The sequence below is a fragment of the Gobio gobio genome, assembly GCF_949357685.1.
Source record: "Gobio gobio genome assembly, chromosome: 12".
NCBI lineage: Eukaryota > Metazoa > Chordata > Actinopteri > Cypriniformes > Gobionidae > Gobio > Gobio gobio.
The window spans coordinates 53,587,967-53,605,166 of record NC_137105.1 but is presented as its reverse complement, the minus strand read 5'-3'; the positions used below and the strand labels follow the sequence as shown (position 1 = coordinate 53,605,166).

At 42.6% G+C, this 17,200-nt stretch overlaps 1 protein-coding gene across 1 annotated transcript in view; it reads right to left on the bottom strand.

Moving 5' to 3' along the window:
* Nucleotides 1-17,200, bottom strand: part of LOC307134789 (protein NLRC3-like) — a gene marked incomplete at both ends in the record, with an annotated part of 36,088 nt that overhangs the window by 11,144 nt on the left and 7,744 nt on the right. Inside the window, 6 exons of the mRNA XM_079830786.1 lie at nt 5,689-5,735; nt 5,819-5,992; nt 11,542-11,715; nt 11,819-11,992; nt 12,098-12,271; nt 12,377-12,550. Of these exons, the coding sequence (XP_079686912.1) occupies nt 5,689-5,735; nt 5,819-5,992; nt 11,542-11,715; nt 11,819-11,992; nt 12,098-12,271; nt 12,377-12,550 (917 nt within the window). The remainder of the gene's footprint in view (nt 1-5,688; nt 5,736-5,818; nt 5,993-11,541; nt 11,716-11,818; nt 11,993-12,097; nt 12,272-12,376; nt 12,551-17,200) is intronic.

Genomic DNA, 17,200 nt, shown 5'->3' with positions numbered 1-17,200 from the left:
GTAATTTCTGCACCTGTATCAAGCAAAAAATCTATCTCTCTCTCTTGTATGCTACCTTTCACAAAAATTCTTTTGTCATTGTGATGGATTACAGGTGAAAGGTAGCTACTCACAGCCCCAGCAATTAGTTTTTTTCCTGGTCTTGTTGTGCTCTTAGAAGAGCCTGAACGAGCTGTCCTAAAGTTTCAGTGGACACTTGCGGAACTACATCAGGGTTGTAAGCCGGCTGAGAAGGAGCAGAATTATGCATTCTATTTCTTTTATTATCTTGCGACTTCTTCCTACATTCTTTCTCCCAATGCCCTAATTTTCCACAGTAGTGGCATGTACTTTCTTTTTTAGTCCATCTATTGTCTTGTTTCGTTGGGTTAAACGAAGCTGCTGCTATTCTCACTTGGGTTTTAACATCAGCATCTCTTTCGTATGTAGCTAACCTGTCTAGGTTACTTCTGAGAGTTCAGTTAGCCCACGTAACATCTAGGAATGGCAAGGCTGATCTGTACTCAGCTATAAGACCATCTGCCCAAATACGGATTAGAGCTCCTCTATCATCTAGTACACTTTCAGAATCCTCCACTATTCCACTGTAAGTTGCAGCTACCTGACAAAATATTTCAGTGTATTCACTTATAGTATCTCCTTTCTTTTGTACACATCTAGTAATTTTCGACCAATCTATTTTAGGTCCTAAGAGATTTTTTAGGATTTTTACAACACCTTCTCTCAAATTGCCCTTACTGGCATGTTGCAGTTCGGAAGTAACAGCAGATTCAAAACTGTTGAATTCAGATTCAGTTAGAATCTGTGACATCAGCTGTGTAACTTCCGGCAACGACATGTCGTAAAGACGCAATTTACTGATCAACGCCCTTCTAAATTCAGAAAAATCTGTGCGTGCTGAGGGAAAACTCTGGGATAGTCTTTCGATATCTTTGGGTCCTAGCGCTTTGGCAACAGCTTGTATTTGGACAACAGAAGAGTTGGTAGGAACACTTTCAGTTCCCTCAATTCCCTGAGACCGTTTCTTAGCGCCACATACTTTCACTGAATCAACAGGCACATCAGATACTGATTGAATGGCTACATCTGTTTCAAAGAGAGCTTGCAAGTCAGGATAAACTTTATCAGTCTGACTAACTTCATTCACATCAGTTTTCTCTACAGCTTTGTTGAGGTGTAATTTCTTAGTCAAAGAAGATATTCTAGCCCGGAGCTCATTGTTCTGTTTAGACTGTTCTGTAGCTATTGCTAAAACAAATTCTCTGTGACAACAAATAATGCCTTTCACATTGTTCTTGCGAATACATGCTCCTAAAACTTTTTTACATTCATCAATCGACCAAGTTTTGTCTGGATGGATCTCATATTTCTGCGTTAGTTCTTGCTTAACTTTCTCTGTGACAATTAAATCCATCTGCACTCCTAACTTTGATTTGAAATCACTTTCTGTCCACAAAGGAGCTGCGAGACCACCTTTTTCAGTTGTGGGGATCAGTCAAGCATTCTTTCTAAACATTTTGTGAGTTTTTTTGTTACCACACAATCAAAAACACTGACTTCTCTGATCAACAGACTAGTTAACACAGCTCAACTATTGTTAACTTTCTTTGGCAAAACAGAGGACAACACAAATATTAACTAAATGTTAATCTTCCCTGCCTAAAACAGAGGCAAAACCAATTATTAGCACGTGATGCTAACCTTCTCTATGAAGAGGCAAACACAAAAACTAAGGACAAACACAAAAAAATTTGCCAGTATGCTAATCTTCCCTGCCTGATAACAGAGGCTGAACAATTCTTCCCTGCCAAAACAAAGGCTAAACAACTATTAGCTTGTGAATGCTAATCTTGCCTACCTGAAAACAGAGGGTAACTTTCATCTCTAAAACAAACTTTTTAGAGGGTAACTTAGTTAACCAAACCTACAGCTGTCTGATAACTCTTCTCTGGCAGCGCAGAGGAAAACAATTTTGTACTGGTCTTAAAGGTTTTTTTGGATAGAGTGACTCACCAACCCTTGGTTGTACAGAAAGAATTCAGTCTGGAAATCTTTGTTCAGCTTGAGCTTGAAGTTGCAATCTGGATTCTGGAGTTCAGGTGAGTAGCTCTATCCGGGTCACAGGCACCAAAACTGTTGTGAACTTTTCTTTTCCTCGTTTGAAGAAGACACCAGGAGACTTGGATAGGTTTTTTCTTCAGCAGGATTCTTTAATGAGAACGTGCTGTCTTTCCGCTGAGGTCATCAAGTCTAACTTAACTGTACCAAACATTGTAATTTATCTACATTTCAGGGGGAGGGATTACAGCAGGGGAGGAGGCACTCTGAACAATACAATGCAAATGTTGTATAGAAAATAGGGACACACGCCAAACATTCCTGTCATCAGTCCTGATTCAATCAGCACAACAGTGTCACTCAAATGGACAGATACTAATCCAATCACTCAGGGGCTAAAGACAAATGGTGTTCATTTTAGAAAACAGGAACTGTTTTATGTACCTTCCTAAATTTGTAATCCTACAGGAGTTTGCTGTGTTTTCTTTATGTTGCTAGGTAACCACCGAATCAGCTGTCCTGTCAGTCTAATCGAGGATCATAGCACGAGCGCTCTAGAATCTTTGGTTTTGCACTGTGGTAGTTGTGGTTTGTGAAGTCATACAGCTCCGGGTAACCCGTGATAGCCACCACAAGTTTCTCCTCAATCATTGCAGTCTCCGGATGTTCCAAGCCACTGTAAACTTCCATCACCACAACAGAAGACCCGCCTCTCCGTTCATGTGATTGGACAATGGCAATCCAAAAATTAAATCATGTTTTTATTTCTATAAAAAGCAAAACAAAACTTCAACCTCACACTCTGTCATGACAATATCGCACAAGATCTCGTCACATCCCAAGACAATGGGAAAAAACAGCAAATGACATTGTGTGCTTTTCTAATCAGAGTTGATTTTTTTTCAACTTCAGGTGCTCAGAGCGCTCCTATAAAAACAAGAGATGCAGCAAGCGGTTTAAGGGGGGGGGACAAAGGACATTACATTGTACTTATCTAGTAAATGCATCTTGATTTAAGAATGTTTAAATATTTAGACTTGAAACAGGACAAAATTTACTAAGCATTTTTTCAACAAAAACGAAATTCACTGTAAAGAAACCAATTCACTTTCTACAAAACAAAAATCCAGAATCATTTAGAATGTAGTCAACAAATGCCTATTATATTTTAAATGATCAAAAGATTTGACTACACTGCAAAAAATGCTCTTCTTATTTAGCTGAAAATTGTACTTATGTAGTAAATGCATCTTGATGGGGCGGCAGTGGCTCAGTGGTTCATGTAGGTTGTCTACAAACCGGAAGGTTGGTGGTTCGATCCCCGGTTCCGCCTGACCAAGTGCCGAGGTGTCCATGAGCAAGACACCTAACCCCAGCTGCTCCCGACGAGCTGGATGGCGCCTTGCATGGCTGACACCGCCGTCGGTGTGTGAATGAGTGTGTGAATGGGTGAATGTGAGGCAAAATGTAAAGCGCTTTGGATGGCCGTAGGTCTGTTAAAAGCGCTATATAAATGCAGTCCATTTACCATTTACCATTTGATTTAAGAAAAAAAACATTAGGCTATAATATTTAAACATCAATATGAAGAAAGATACGTTTGACTGGTACTATATTTATAGCATCTGAGCAGACTTTTGTGAATTAAAGCTTTATTGCTGTGACACTAGGCTCTTTTACAATAAACACATTATAATCTGTCCAAAACAGGCCAAATAAATCTTGTCTAAACAGTCTTGCATGTATGACATGCAGCAGGATTCATATTTAAACGGTCTTTGTGCTTTTAATATTCACAGATGCTAACAGAATAAACTTAACAGAATAAAGCCTACCTTACAATCAGGCCTTGCTTTAAGAAATGAACAGCTTTTCATTAGGTTTCTTCATGAGCTTTTCTTCTCAAAGCGTGTCAAAACGATGTAGCTGAAGTAGGCTATAGCAGTACTTGATGTGTTTATTTGAGTTGATGTGTGGCCGTCTCAGTATTTGAATCTCAATAAAGCGCGTGCTCCGTGGGCGTGGCCGCATTAGCGGATAATGAACTGGCTCGCGAAAGACTGACATCTATCACTTTTCAACAAGATTACATAAACGCAGCATATTTGTTTTCGATTTGGTTTATATTGTTCAAAACCTGACATTTCAACGTTTCTTTAGACATATGGCTCATGTTTGTGAGACAAGTATTCACTAAGCTAGAGGTCCTTTTCTGAAGACTACCTGAATTAATGTCTTTGAGAGAAGCTGCAGATCGCGCATCATGTTTGTTTTCTTTATTTTGCAAAAAGCAAAACATTTTGTTTTTATTGTGACTGTACAAAAAATATTTACATTTAACAGAAACTTATAATGATGTATAACAATTGCCTGAATGATAAAAACGACAGTTATTTGAGTCTCTTTGGCACTGATAAGAAAAAAAGAGAGCCGATCGCACCGGCGCAACCTTCGACTCGAGAGGGTTAAGCCCTCATGTTTGCCATGTGTCTTTGTCTGATATTGATCGTGTAACCACTGATGGTGAGTTTCTGTTGTAAAGTCAAGTCAAGTCTAGTCTAGTCTGTTTTTGTATTGCCAAGTCAAGTCTTCTTTTTATGTTTTGAATTTTGATTTTGGAATACACTGCACTTGGGTTCACAAACTTGCCTCTCCAGTGGATTCATGTTACACCTATTCCCTAATTCACAGTATCCGATCCTTCATTAACAAGACACCAGTTTTCATTTCATTAAGAGAACAAAATTTTGAAAACCAAATACGTTACATTAGGCTGCAGGTAAGAAACTTTGTTTGAAATATGTTTCCTTATCGTTTGGCTTTCCTTAGGGTCTATGTAACTTGTTCTAAAATGGATCTTTTATAATTTATATATTGCAATATATATATATTTATCGCAAGAGGCTGCAATGTATATCGCAAAATGGATTTTAGGCCATATCGCCCATCCCTAGTGCAATTTCTTACACACGTGAGCTAGAACCGGCATGCTTATTGCTCCGTAGCGCGATCCGTTTAGCTCCATGAATCGGATCACAAGTTGAGGTTTGAAGTTGATTTCTCAATTCATCACTCCTTTAAAACGCAATGTGCCCAGGGCGCATAAAGAGCACAAAATGCTCACAGCCAATAGAAAACTATTTAAAAAATTTGCAATTACATGATTCTTAATTGTGTGGAAGTATAACCTTAACTTTCTTGTAAAAGTCTTCTCATTCTTGCATGTTGTACTGGTGTTACTGTAACATTTAAACAACATTCAATTAATAACAAGAAAACCAGCCATTTTAACATTATAGAACCATTTCAAATCAACGTTCCCACAGTGTTTTGAAAATGGGCTCATTTTGTTAGCTGGGCTCTATTGTGAGGACATTTGGTAGTAAAACCAGAGATCATTGTGGGGACCAGCCAGTGGTTCAAATGAGAAAAATTTATAAATTATGCTTATTTAAAATTGTAAAAATGGAGAAAGTTTTCTGTGAAGGGTAGGTTTAGGGGTATGGGCTTAGGGGACAGAAAATATGTTACATCAGTATAAAAACAATAGAAGTTAAAGATACAAAAATCCAACATGTGTGTGTGTGTTTGTGTGTGTGTTTGTGTGTGTGTGTGTGTGTGTAGACATACACTTTCGTGGTCCTGCTGTGATCCTTATCTCCTCTCCGTGATCAACACTATAAACACACAAACACACATTAATGTAAATATACATCATGCACACATGCATTCATTAGGTCAGTATCAGTGTTTGACACACTTGAGTATCTGTAGTGAGCATTTTGGATCCTCCAGTTTGTCAGAGGGCAGCTTGACTCCTGAATCTCCTGGGTGATTGTAGCTCAGATCCAGCTCTCTCAGGTGTGAGGGATTTGAACTCAGAGCTGAAGACACAAAACCACAGCCGTCCTCTGTCACCATACAGCCAGACAACCTACAGATGGATCAAAACAGCCTCATCATCTATCTAGTTCTCTTTATATGTCTCACCAAAAAACATTTTCATATTGGTCTTATTAACACATTAAAACACACTGGATTTTCAAATATCAGCAATAATGCTACTCAATTAAACATATCAGTAGTAATTCAATAAACACACTTAAAAAAAATTAATACATGCAGTCCTCCAGAAATTCACATTTACATTTCTGTGAATGATGAAGTTTCTCTGTTTAACTGTGATATTTCATTGGCTGAGGTTTTAAATGTGCTGAGGTTTTAAAATTGATTAATTTACTGTGTGTGTGCGAATGTGTGAGTGTGTGTTTGTGAGTGCATGTGTACGTGAATTTGTGTGAGTGTGTGTTAGAGGCATGGCCAGACCATTGGTCTGACTGCAAGCTTTGAGGACATAATCAAATTTTATTTCACATTAATCAATTAATGTAGCATCTGCGTTTTCTGTCATTAAAGCCACAACAAGACAAAGAGAATGTGCTGTCTGTGAATGTCCCATCTGTGGCTTTGTTTACACTAGTGTGTTTTTGCTTTAAAATGCATAACTTTTGCTATTTGGGCTGCTCTTGTGTGAAAAAGGAACAATATAGTGCAACACGAAGAAAGTCAGAAAAAGGCCTGCATGAGGGAGAGGAAGATGAGTACCAGGACAAGGGAGAGGAGTGGGACAAGGCCAAGGGAGAGGAATGCCTGGACAAGGGCAAAGGTATATTTAGGGTAACTGATGAAATAAGAGCTACTATCATAGACCATGTCATAAACCACAGGCTATCATACAGAGAGGCTGGTGAACGAGTACAGCCAAAACTCAGCCAGGACACAGTGGCATCCATTATTCAGATTTTTCAAGAAACCAACAGGTGATACCAACAGTGACTCACACAAGGCAAGACAAACAATACAGGAGTGTCAGGGCTCTGTCACAAACCAAGAGTGAACTAGACCGAAGTGACAGAACCCTGACACTACCCCCCATCAAAAGGGACGCCACCTGGCGTCCCTAACGAGGGACACCAAAACAAAACAGGAACAAGATAACACAAGACAGATACACAGACCAAACACAAGACAGGAAAATCAAAACACAGAGACAAAGAGGGGAGGGAGGGAGGGGAGCCAAGTCAGAGCCAGCAGGACAGCAAAGAACATCACTAGCATAGACCAGGGAGGGACGGGGGGGTTGAGCCAGGGAGGCTCAGGCGAGTCTGGAGTCCCGGCAGAAGGCCAGGGCGGAGCAGGAGGGACGCACCAGGGTGACTCCAGCCAGTCAGGGCCCCCGGCAGATGACCAGGGCGGTGCCGGAGGGACAGTCCAGGCGGGCTCCGGCAGATCTGGAGTCCTGGCAGAGGACCAGGGTGGGACCGGAGGGATGGACCAGGCGGCCACCAGTGGTTCAGGAGTTCTGGCTGAAGGCCAGGGTGGTACCGGAGGGACGGACCAGGCAGGCTCCGGCGGGTCAGGAGTCCTGGCTGAAGGCCAGGGTGGTGCCGGAGGGACGGACCAGGCAGGCTCTGGCGGGTCTGAAAGGCTGACTGGGCCCCTCACAGGAATCAGGACGGGAGCCAGAGGCATGACCAGATGCAGGACAGGAGACAGAGTCAATACCAGACATTGATCAGGGGCCGGAGACCTCACCGGCCTCGGGTCAGGGGCTGTGGCTGGCAGGGCAAAGCAAATGGGTGGTGCGGGCAGCGCAAGACGCCTGGGTGGCTCGGGCAGGGCAAGACGCCTGGGTGGCGCCTCTGGGCCGGCAGCAAGCTCTGGGATGGCCTCTGGGCCATGTAGGATGAAGGAAGCCTTCATCCTCCTCCTCCTCCCCCTCCTCCGAGAACGAGGCGGTGGTCGGGTGCTTACCACCTCCGGGGGAGCTGCAGCCTCTTCGGCCATCTCTGGGGGAACTGCAGTGCTGACGGACGCCTCTGGGGGTGCTGCAGCTTCTACGGCCGCCTCTGGGGGTGCTGCAGCTTCAACGGCCGCCTCTGGGGGTGCTGCAGCTTCTACGGCCGCCTCTGGGGGTGCTGCAGCTTCTACAGCCGCCTCTGGGGGTGCTGCAGCTTCTATGGCCGCCTCCGGGGAAGCTGCAGCCTCTTCGGCTGCCTCCGGGGGCACTACAGCGTCTACAGCCGCCTCTGTGGATGCTGCAGAGTCTTCGGCCAACTCTTGCAAACCTGCAGCGGACACACACAACATGGGCAAACCTGCAGGGTGTGTTGCCCCCACTGGATTGGAGACAGTTGAGTCGGGCCGGTTCCTTTTCCTCCTCCTACTCCGTTTCATCGGAGGGCTGGGGCTTCCACTGACTGCCGCCTCTGGGGGAGCTGCAGTGCTGACAGCCGCCGCTGGAGGAGCTGCAGCATCAATGGCTGACTTAGTCACCTGGTGAAAGAGAAACTCCACAAATTCCCCAAATGTCAGGTGATCCAGCGCTCTCATAACCCACCAGTCACGGGGCTCATCAAGGGCGTAGTTGAAAAGGTCCTTGAGAGCAGCGTCGTTGAACCCCAGACCCTCAGCAGCGCTGCTGAATTCCAGGGCAAACCTTCTTAGATCAGCCCCCTCTTGGTGAAGGGAGCTCAAGGCCCTGAACTGGAGCATGCGCTGGTAGAGAGGGCTGGAGACAGTGGAGGCTGGTGGATGGGGTGAGCCCTTCTTCTGCTGAGTCCTCATTTTGGCGGGATCGTTCTGTCAGGGTTGGTGAAGGGAAAGGAGCGAGGACTCAAGGATGCAGAGGAAAGGGCTTTTTAATGATAATAATAAAACAAAAAACAAGACAAAACAAAACTACCCCGAGGGGGAAAAACAGACTTGACTTGACTTGACTTTTCTTGGCTTGACTTGACTTGAAGGGAGCAGGGAAACAGGAGGTACATACGACGACGATTCAGCACTGGACTGCAAACACAAGGAGATTAAATAGGGAACAAACAAAGGAGGGTAACGAGGGAAGACAGGTGGGGCAAATTAACCAATAATCAGGAAACAAGGTGGGCGGGGTTAGACAATAGACATGAGCACAAAGAAACACTTGACAAGACATGTGCTCACACCAAACATGACATGAACATGCAGCTAATGAGAACTCATCAGCTGCATGTTCACACAAAACATGACAACATGACGTAGCACGTAGCCAGTGAAAATACACCAACCACGTGCTACACAACATAAGACAAAACATGAAAGCACACGGCCGATGAAGACATGAACCGTGTGCTACACAGAACACACAGACAGAAGAGCACACGCTCACAGGACAAAACAAACACGCGGAGCATGAATGTCCGAATCCCAACACAAAACTGAAACCCAAACTAGACCGAAGTGCTGGGATCCGAACACCACGCCCCGCACACAAAACACAAGGACAGAAGAGCACGCAGCTTGAGCATGCTCAAAGCTGCGCGCTCACACAAGGCAAGACAAACAATACAGGAGTGTCAGGGCTCTGTCACAAACCAAGAGTGAACTAGACCGAAGTGACAGAACCCTGACACATAGGCTTCAAAATAAATTATGTTATTGAAATATTGTAAAGTTGAACTACTCGAACGAACGTTTAAAAAGCAATATGCAAAATCAAAATCGAATTGCTCCATAACGGAGAAAAGTGCACGCATTAGTTGGGTCAGAAAAATAACGAGCTTAAATCGAGTCTATAAAACACGAAAGAACAACAAATATATCACAAAAGTACATTTCGTTTTGTATAAATTGTATCTTAATTTTAATCTATGTTTTATCAACCAAATTGCCCGGATTTAATAAATAACAAGCAAATAGCCAATAACAGATATGAGGGGGAGGCGGCAGCGCCGGCTTAAATGAACTAGCCTACTAGAAAAGGAAAAAAAACTTTAGTCAGGGGCAGCCCTTACTATTTATTTCAGATAGGCCTATATTTGATCCAGCAGTTCACAAAGGGAGTTGGGTTGAGCGCACGGTGCTGAGCGGAATGAGCTTCAGAAATTAACGGGATCTCCAGAAAGACGCTTGATCTCCACTGGAGGAAATATTACCGCTCTCTCAACGCACACACCTTTGAAACCACCACACTCCCGCGCCCCTGATGATATCTGTCCTCTGGAACGCAATCGCTTTTCATTTAAAACGCTTTATTTAAAACAATTATTTTTTTCAAATAGATGGAATTTGAAATACAGGCCTGCCCCTAATAAAAGCCCGCTTCAAATAAAAGCCGGTGACCTTCTGCAGTTCAGGTAAATAAAGGCCCCGGCTTTAATTTGAGGAAATACGGTATATGATGATTTCCTAAGTATATGCATGCTCCCTATGTTCCTTATGTTTATGTGATGTAAAGGCCCTCTTGAATGCTCAAAATGGCCCTGTAAAAGAGGTACACTGTCTTTTATGCATTTAAGTTAGGGCATGTTTGGTGTTTATAGGTTTCTCTTTTCCGGTCTTAGTCAATGACGCAAAATGTATGATTATGAAATATACTGTTAGTATGTTTAGTCCTTTTGGAGCGAAACCGTATTCGTTCAGCCTGCCAAGCAAGAACATTCCAGTAGTGATAAAAGTCCAAACAAAGGGACTTTTCCCGCCTCCAATCCACATCTACGATTGGTCATCTCAGAGAAGATGGGCGTGGGTTAGCGGGCTTTAAAGGACAATAACTCGAGCACATCAGCGCTCAGTCAACTTGCAAGGACTAGACGAGACAACTTCTTTCCCCTCTCTTCTCGGCAAAGACACTCGCTTTAACCTTTGAATCTCCCGCGGAATGACCAAAGGACCTGACGGAGAGAGAGCTTCAGCGCACGAACACTTTGAGAAACTCCAACGCACGCATCTTGCTTGATTCAACACAAAACCCCATGCAAGTATATCTTATCGAGCTCTGCGTTAAAAGATTTGTACCCCTGTTTTCAGGCGATATTCGTTGCTGGCTCTCTGTGGTTATTTGTCGGTGAAATTGCATTTCTCTGTCTTCCCTCTATTTCTATCCCCTTTCTTCTCTTTCGTTACTTTCCCTATTTTGTATATACATATATTCTTGATTGTAGTCGTATTTAATCGTAGTAGCTATCACTATTAAAACCATTGTATCCACGTTTTAATTGTCATTGTTCAAATATAAGGGGTCAAATATTGTCACTTCATGGAAAACATTATTTCTGTCACTGCTGCTATAGACCAATGCACAGAATATGAAGAACATGAAAATCTTTGGGAGTCAGCTCTCCATGACAGTTCTAAACCAGACAAGATACCAGACCAAAAGACACACACTCAGTAAAATATCATACAATTATAGTTCATCAACAAAATCCCAGAAAATATTGAGGTATTATTTTTTTCAATATTGCACACCCCCAGTGTAATGTGCTTAATAGGTGTGTGAATCTGCACTGGTCTCATGGCTCAATTCAATAATGATTATCATGTCAAATAGAATGACTGAAAGAGAGCAGAAAACACACATCAACAGTCAGATCATCTACAAACTGACACCAACATTATGACCGGCTGACTATAAATCATATTTTATATGTTCTTAAATACCTCAGTATCTGCAGCTGACAGTTTGGACTCTTCAGCCCATCAGAGAGCAGCTTTGCTCCTGAATCCTGCAGGTCATTGTTACTCAGGTCCAGCTCTCTCAGGACACAGTTTGAGGATTGAAGAGCTGATGACAAACTCACACAACACTGATCAGTGAGATTACAGCCAGCAAGACTGAAAGAGAGCAGAACACACACATCAACAGTCAGATCATCTACAAACACACCAACATTATGACCGGCTGACTTTAAATTATATTTTATATGTTCTTAAATACCTCAGTATCTGCAGATGACAGTTTGGACGCTTCAGCCCATCAGAGAGCAGCTTCACACCTGAATCCTGCAGGTCATTGTTACTCAGGTCCAGCTCTCTCAGGACACAGTTTGAGGATTGAAGAGCTGATGACAAACTCTCACAACACTGATCAGTGAGATTACAGCCAGCAAGACTGAAAGAGAGCAGAACATACACATCAACAGTCAGATCATCTACAAACACACACCAACATTATGACCGGCTGACTATAAATCATATTTTATATGTTCTTAAATACCTCAGTATCTGCAGCTGACAGTTTGGACTCTTCAGCCCATCAGAGAGCAGCTTCACACCTGAATCCTGCAGGTCATTGTTAGTCAGGTCCAGCTCTCTCAGGGCACAGTTTGAGGATTGAAGAGCTGATGACAAACTCTCACAACACTGATCAGTGAGATTACAGCCAGCAAGACTGAATGAGAGCAGAACATACACATCAACAGTCAGATCATCTACAAACACACACCAACATTATGAACGGGTGACTTTAAATTATATTTTATATGTTCTTAAATACCTCAGTATCCGCAGATGACAGTTTGGACTCTTCAGCCCATCAGAAAGCAGCTTCACTGCTGAATCCTGTAGGTCATTGTTACTCAGGTCCAGCTCTCTCAGGACACAGTTTGAGGATTGAAGAGCTGATGACAAACTCTCACAACTCTGAGCAGTGAGATTACAGCCAGCAAGACTAGAAAAGATTAAATAATATAACATTAAAACAATAATTAAATAACAATTAAAGCTGCAAGCAGCATTTATCGGGGTTCAAGCAGTTAAGGCCTTTAAGGCCTTGAAGCACACAAGCATCAAAAGACATTACGTTTTATTTAGCAAGCATTTAACAACTGCCGTAATAGATGAAAAAGTCAATTTACAGCCAATACAGGCAGTTTACCATAGGAAATATATGGTTTTAAAGCGTTTTTACAGTTATAGCACGTTTTGCCTGAGTATTCTTATAGTCTTGCCTGATCTCCACCACTTTTATTAGTAGTACTCAAAGTGTGCCCATATATATGTGTCAAATTTGTTGTAAATATGTAATTTTGATTAGGAGTTTAGACAATTATATTCAGTGGCGTAACGAGCCAACACTGGGCCCTTAAGTAGGATTATCAAGGCGGGCCCCTTGATGACGCAATGTCCGCGAGTAGTCTACCATGGGCTACTCATAGACTATCATGGCACCCTGGACAAAGACACTGCAAGCCAATTTTCAGTAGACTAACAGTTGGGTGCGCTTATAGCTATTTTCATGATTTTTTCACTGTTATAGCGCCATTAAGTGGCCAATTGTCACAATTTTTTTTCATGTCAACTCAGATTGATCTTATGAACATGTGTCCCAAATTTAGCGAAAATATCTCTTTCCGCTAACAAGTTATAACCATTTTATAGTGCCACCAAGTGGCCAATTGTCATGATTTTTCATGAGATCATGAGCTCAGGAAGATGTATCCCAAGTTTAGCAAAAAAATCTCTTTCCGTTCACAATTTATAACCGTTTTAGTAAAAGTGGCCCTGGTGCCATCAAATATTTTGGTTCCCCTTATCGACCGTTAATTGAAATTTTGAATTTTTTGGATGATTATTGATTGTCAGACTCCAGAGAATATTCTTGCAGTGGTTTGGTTCCAATCAGGCCAAAAACCTAGGAGAAATTCGCAAAAATAGGTTTTTCAAAAAAATGCAATTTACTCGAAATTGGCGCATGAAGGACGAGCAAATCGAAGATAGCCATTTTGTCCGCCCTGAGCCAAGGATTCCAACGATATAAGACACTTGATCCTGGGACAAACAGTCTAAGAGTTATGAGCAATTTTGAACTTTTGGTTGCTGTAGCGCCACCTATGGGCCATTCGGGGTCATACTCTGATAGGTTGTCCCCAAACTGAGGCCTACCATCTGGCCAGGTTTCATGTCTCTAGGCCTTACGGTTTGGCCTGCACGATGCGTTTTACGAATCCTTACAATTACAATAGGGTTTCAGCATTTCATGCTTGAACCCCTAATAAGAATGAAGGCTTTTTGCCAGTTATAGCGCCAGCTATGGTCCGATCTCCATGAAACTCTGGTTTGGTTCCGATCGGGCGAAAAACCAGGGACTAGTTTGCAAAAGTAGGTTTTGGACAAAATTTGACATAGCAGAAAATTTTCCCTGTCTACATCAAAATCGGAGATAGCCATTTTGTCCGCCTTGAGCCACGGATTCTAAAGATATAAGACACTTGATCCTGGGACAAACAGTCTAAGAGTCTACCATCTGGCCAGGTTTCATGTCTCTAGGCCTTACTGTGCGTTCACACCGCCGCCGGCGAGAGCGTCAAACTTCGCTCTGGCCGCCCTGCACTCGACGCTGTAGAAAGATCTGTGGACCCTGCCGCTCTGACGTAGATCGAATGCTTGGTCTTTTTTTAAACTGCATTTAAAGGGGCCGCAAAGCAAACAATCATGTTCGCATTTTTAAAATCGGCATTTGTGCAGACTGACCACAGTAGGGTATACCCGTGTAAGATAACATCATGAAATAATTTAAATGTGAAAGTTAACTTAATTATAGTTGCATGTTTGCTAATGAAATAAACCATTTAAAAGCCATTTGTGTGGTGTGGCTTTTGTGTTCTCGGAAGTGCTAGTCTAATTTCAACAAGTTTATAGGTGCTAGCCTTGGTCTTTAACATTAACATTAATTTGTGTGCAACCTACTTTACAATAACTGTCCAGGTTTAAGTGCAGCATTCATGCAATTGGTCAAATCGGTGTTGTTTTGAGCAAATGAATTGCATTCCTGCTGAAAAAAGGCTTTCTAGCGCGAAAATGTTGCATATAAAAGGTGTTGCGCGGAATATATATATATATATATATATATATATATATATATATATATATATATATATAATAGGGAAACCCGCTACCGTAATGATCAACCTCTCCTCTATTTTGCTGGGGAACTAATGTGGTCGGAACCAAAGTTTCCAGCACTGCGTTCTCTGGAATCATTTCAAGCGGAGCACTTCTACATTCCCATTGGTTGCCGCCGGTTGCCGCCGAACCGCGTCATAGCTCATTACCATAAAGTTGACCTGATTCCAACTCTCCTCGACGCCCAAATCGTCCAAGACGCGCCGCGCCGCTCTCGCCGGAGCTCGCCGCCGGGCTCCCATTGAAAATGAATGACTTCCGGCCACTTTGACGCTCTCGCCGGCGGCGGTGTGAACGCACCATTATGGTTTGGCCTGCACGATGCGTTTTACGAATCCTTACAATTACAATAGGGTTTCAGCATTTCATGCTTGAACCCCTAATAAGAATGAAGGCTTTTTGCCAGTTATAGCGCCACCTATAGTCCGATCTCCATGAAACTCTGCATGCTTCCTCATCATGTTCTGACACATATGCTTATCAATTTTGGTGAAGTTCTGAGTTTTCATTTGGGATTTATAGGCTTTTTAGTGTATTTTGCCACGCCCCTTTTCTAAATGACCCTGTTACAGCCACGCAAATGCAAAAGTTCAACTTGTTTTCAATAATTATTGATCTAGAGAGTCCAGAGAATTGTCCTAGACTGGTTTGGTTCCGATCGGGCGAAAAACCAGGGACTAGTTCGCAAAAGTAGGTTTTGGACAAAATTTGACATAGCAGAAAATTTTCCCTGCCTACATCAAAATCGGAGATAGTCATTTTGTCCGCCTTGAGTCACGAATTCTAATGATATAAGACACTTGATTCTGGGACAAACAGTCTAAGAGTTATGATCAATTTTGAACTTTTGGTTGCTGTAGCGCCACCTATGGGCCATTCGGGGTCATACTCAGATAGGTTGTCCCCAAACTGAGGCCTACCATCTGGCCAGGTTTCATGTCTCTAGGCCTTACGGTTTGGCCTGCACGATGCGTTTTACGAATCCTTACAATTACAATAGGGTTCCTGCATTTCATGCTTGAACCCCTAATAAGAATGAAGGCTTTTTGCCAGTTATAGCGCCACCTATAGTCCGATCTCCATGAAACTCTGCATGCTTCCTCATCATGTTCTGACACATATGCTTATCAATTTTGGTGAAGTTCTGAGTTTTCATTTGGGATTTATAGGCTTTTTAGTGTATTTTGCCACGCCCCTTTTCTAAATGACCCTGTTACAGCCACCCAAATGCAAAAGTTCAACTTTTTTTCAATAATTATTGATCTAGAGAGTCCAGAGAATTGTCCTAGACTGGTTTGGTTCCGATCGGGCGAAAAACCAGGGACTAGTTCGCAAAAGTAGGTTTTGGACAAAATTTGACATAGCAGACAATTTTCCCTGCCTACATCAAAATCGGAGATAGCCATTTTGTCTGCCTTGAGCCACGGATTCTAACAATATAAGACACTTGATTCTGGGACAAACAGTCTAAGAGTTATGATCAATTTTGAACTTTTGGTTGCTGTAGCGCCACCTATGGGCCATTCGGGGTCATACTCTGATAGGTTGTCCCCAAACTGAGGCCTACCATCTGGCCAGGTTTCATGTCTCTAGGCCTTACGGTTTGGCCTGCACGATGCGTTTTACGAATCCTTACAATTACAATAGGGTTTCAGCATTTCATGCTTGAACCCCTAATTAGAATGAAGGCTTTTTGCCAGTTATAGCGCCAGCTATGGTCCGATCTCCATGACACTCTGCATGCTTCCTCACCATGTTCTGACACATATGCTCATCAATTTTGGTGGAGTTCTGAGTTTTCATTTGGGATTTATAGGCTTTTTAGTGTATTTTGCCACGCCCCTTTTCTAAATGACCCTGTTACAGCCACGCAAATGCAAAAGTTCAACTTGTTTTCGATAATTATTGATCTAGAGAGTCCAGAGAATTGTCCTAGACTGGTTTGGTTCCGATCGGGCGAAAAACCAGGGACTAGTTTGCAAAAGTAGGTTTTGAACAAAATTTGACATAGCAGACAATTTTCCCTGCCTACATCAAAATCGGAGATAGCCATTTTGTCCGCCTTGAGCCACGGATTCTAACGATATAAGACACTTGATTCTGGGACAAACAGTCTAAGAGTTATGATCAATTTTGAACTTTTGGTTGCTGTAGCGCCACCTAAGGGCCATTCGGGGTCATACTCTGATAGGTTGTCCCCAAACTGAGGCCTACCATCTGGCCAGGTTTCATGTCTCTAGGCCTTACGGTTTGGCCTGCACGATGCGTTTTACGAATCCTTACAATTACAATAGGGTTTCAGCATTTCATGCTTGAACCCCTAATAAGAATGAAGGCTTTTTGCCAGTTATAGCGCCAGCTATGGTCCGATCTCCATGAAACTCTGCATGCTTCCTCACCATGTTCTGACACATAT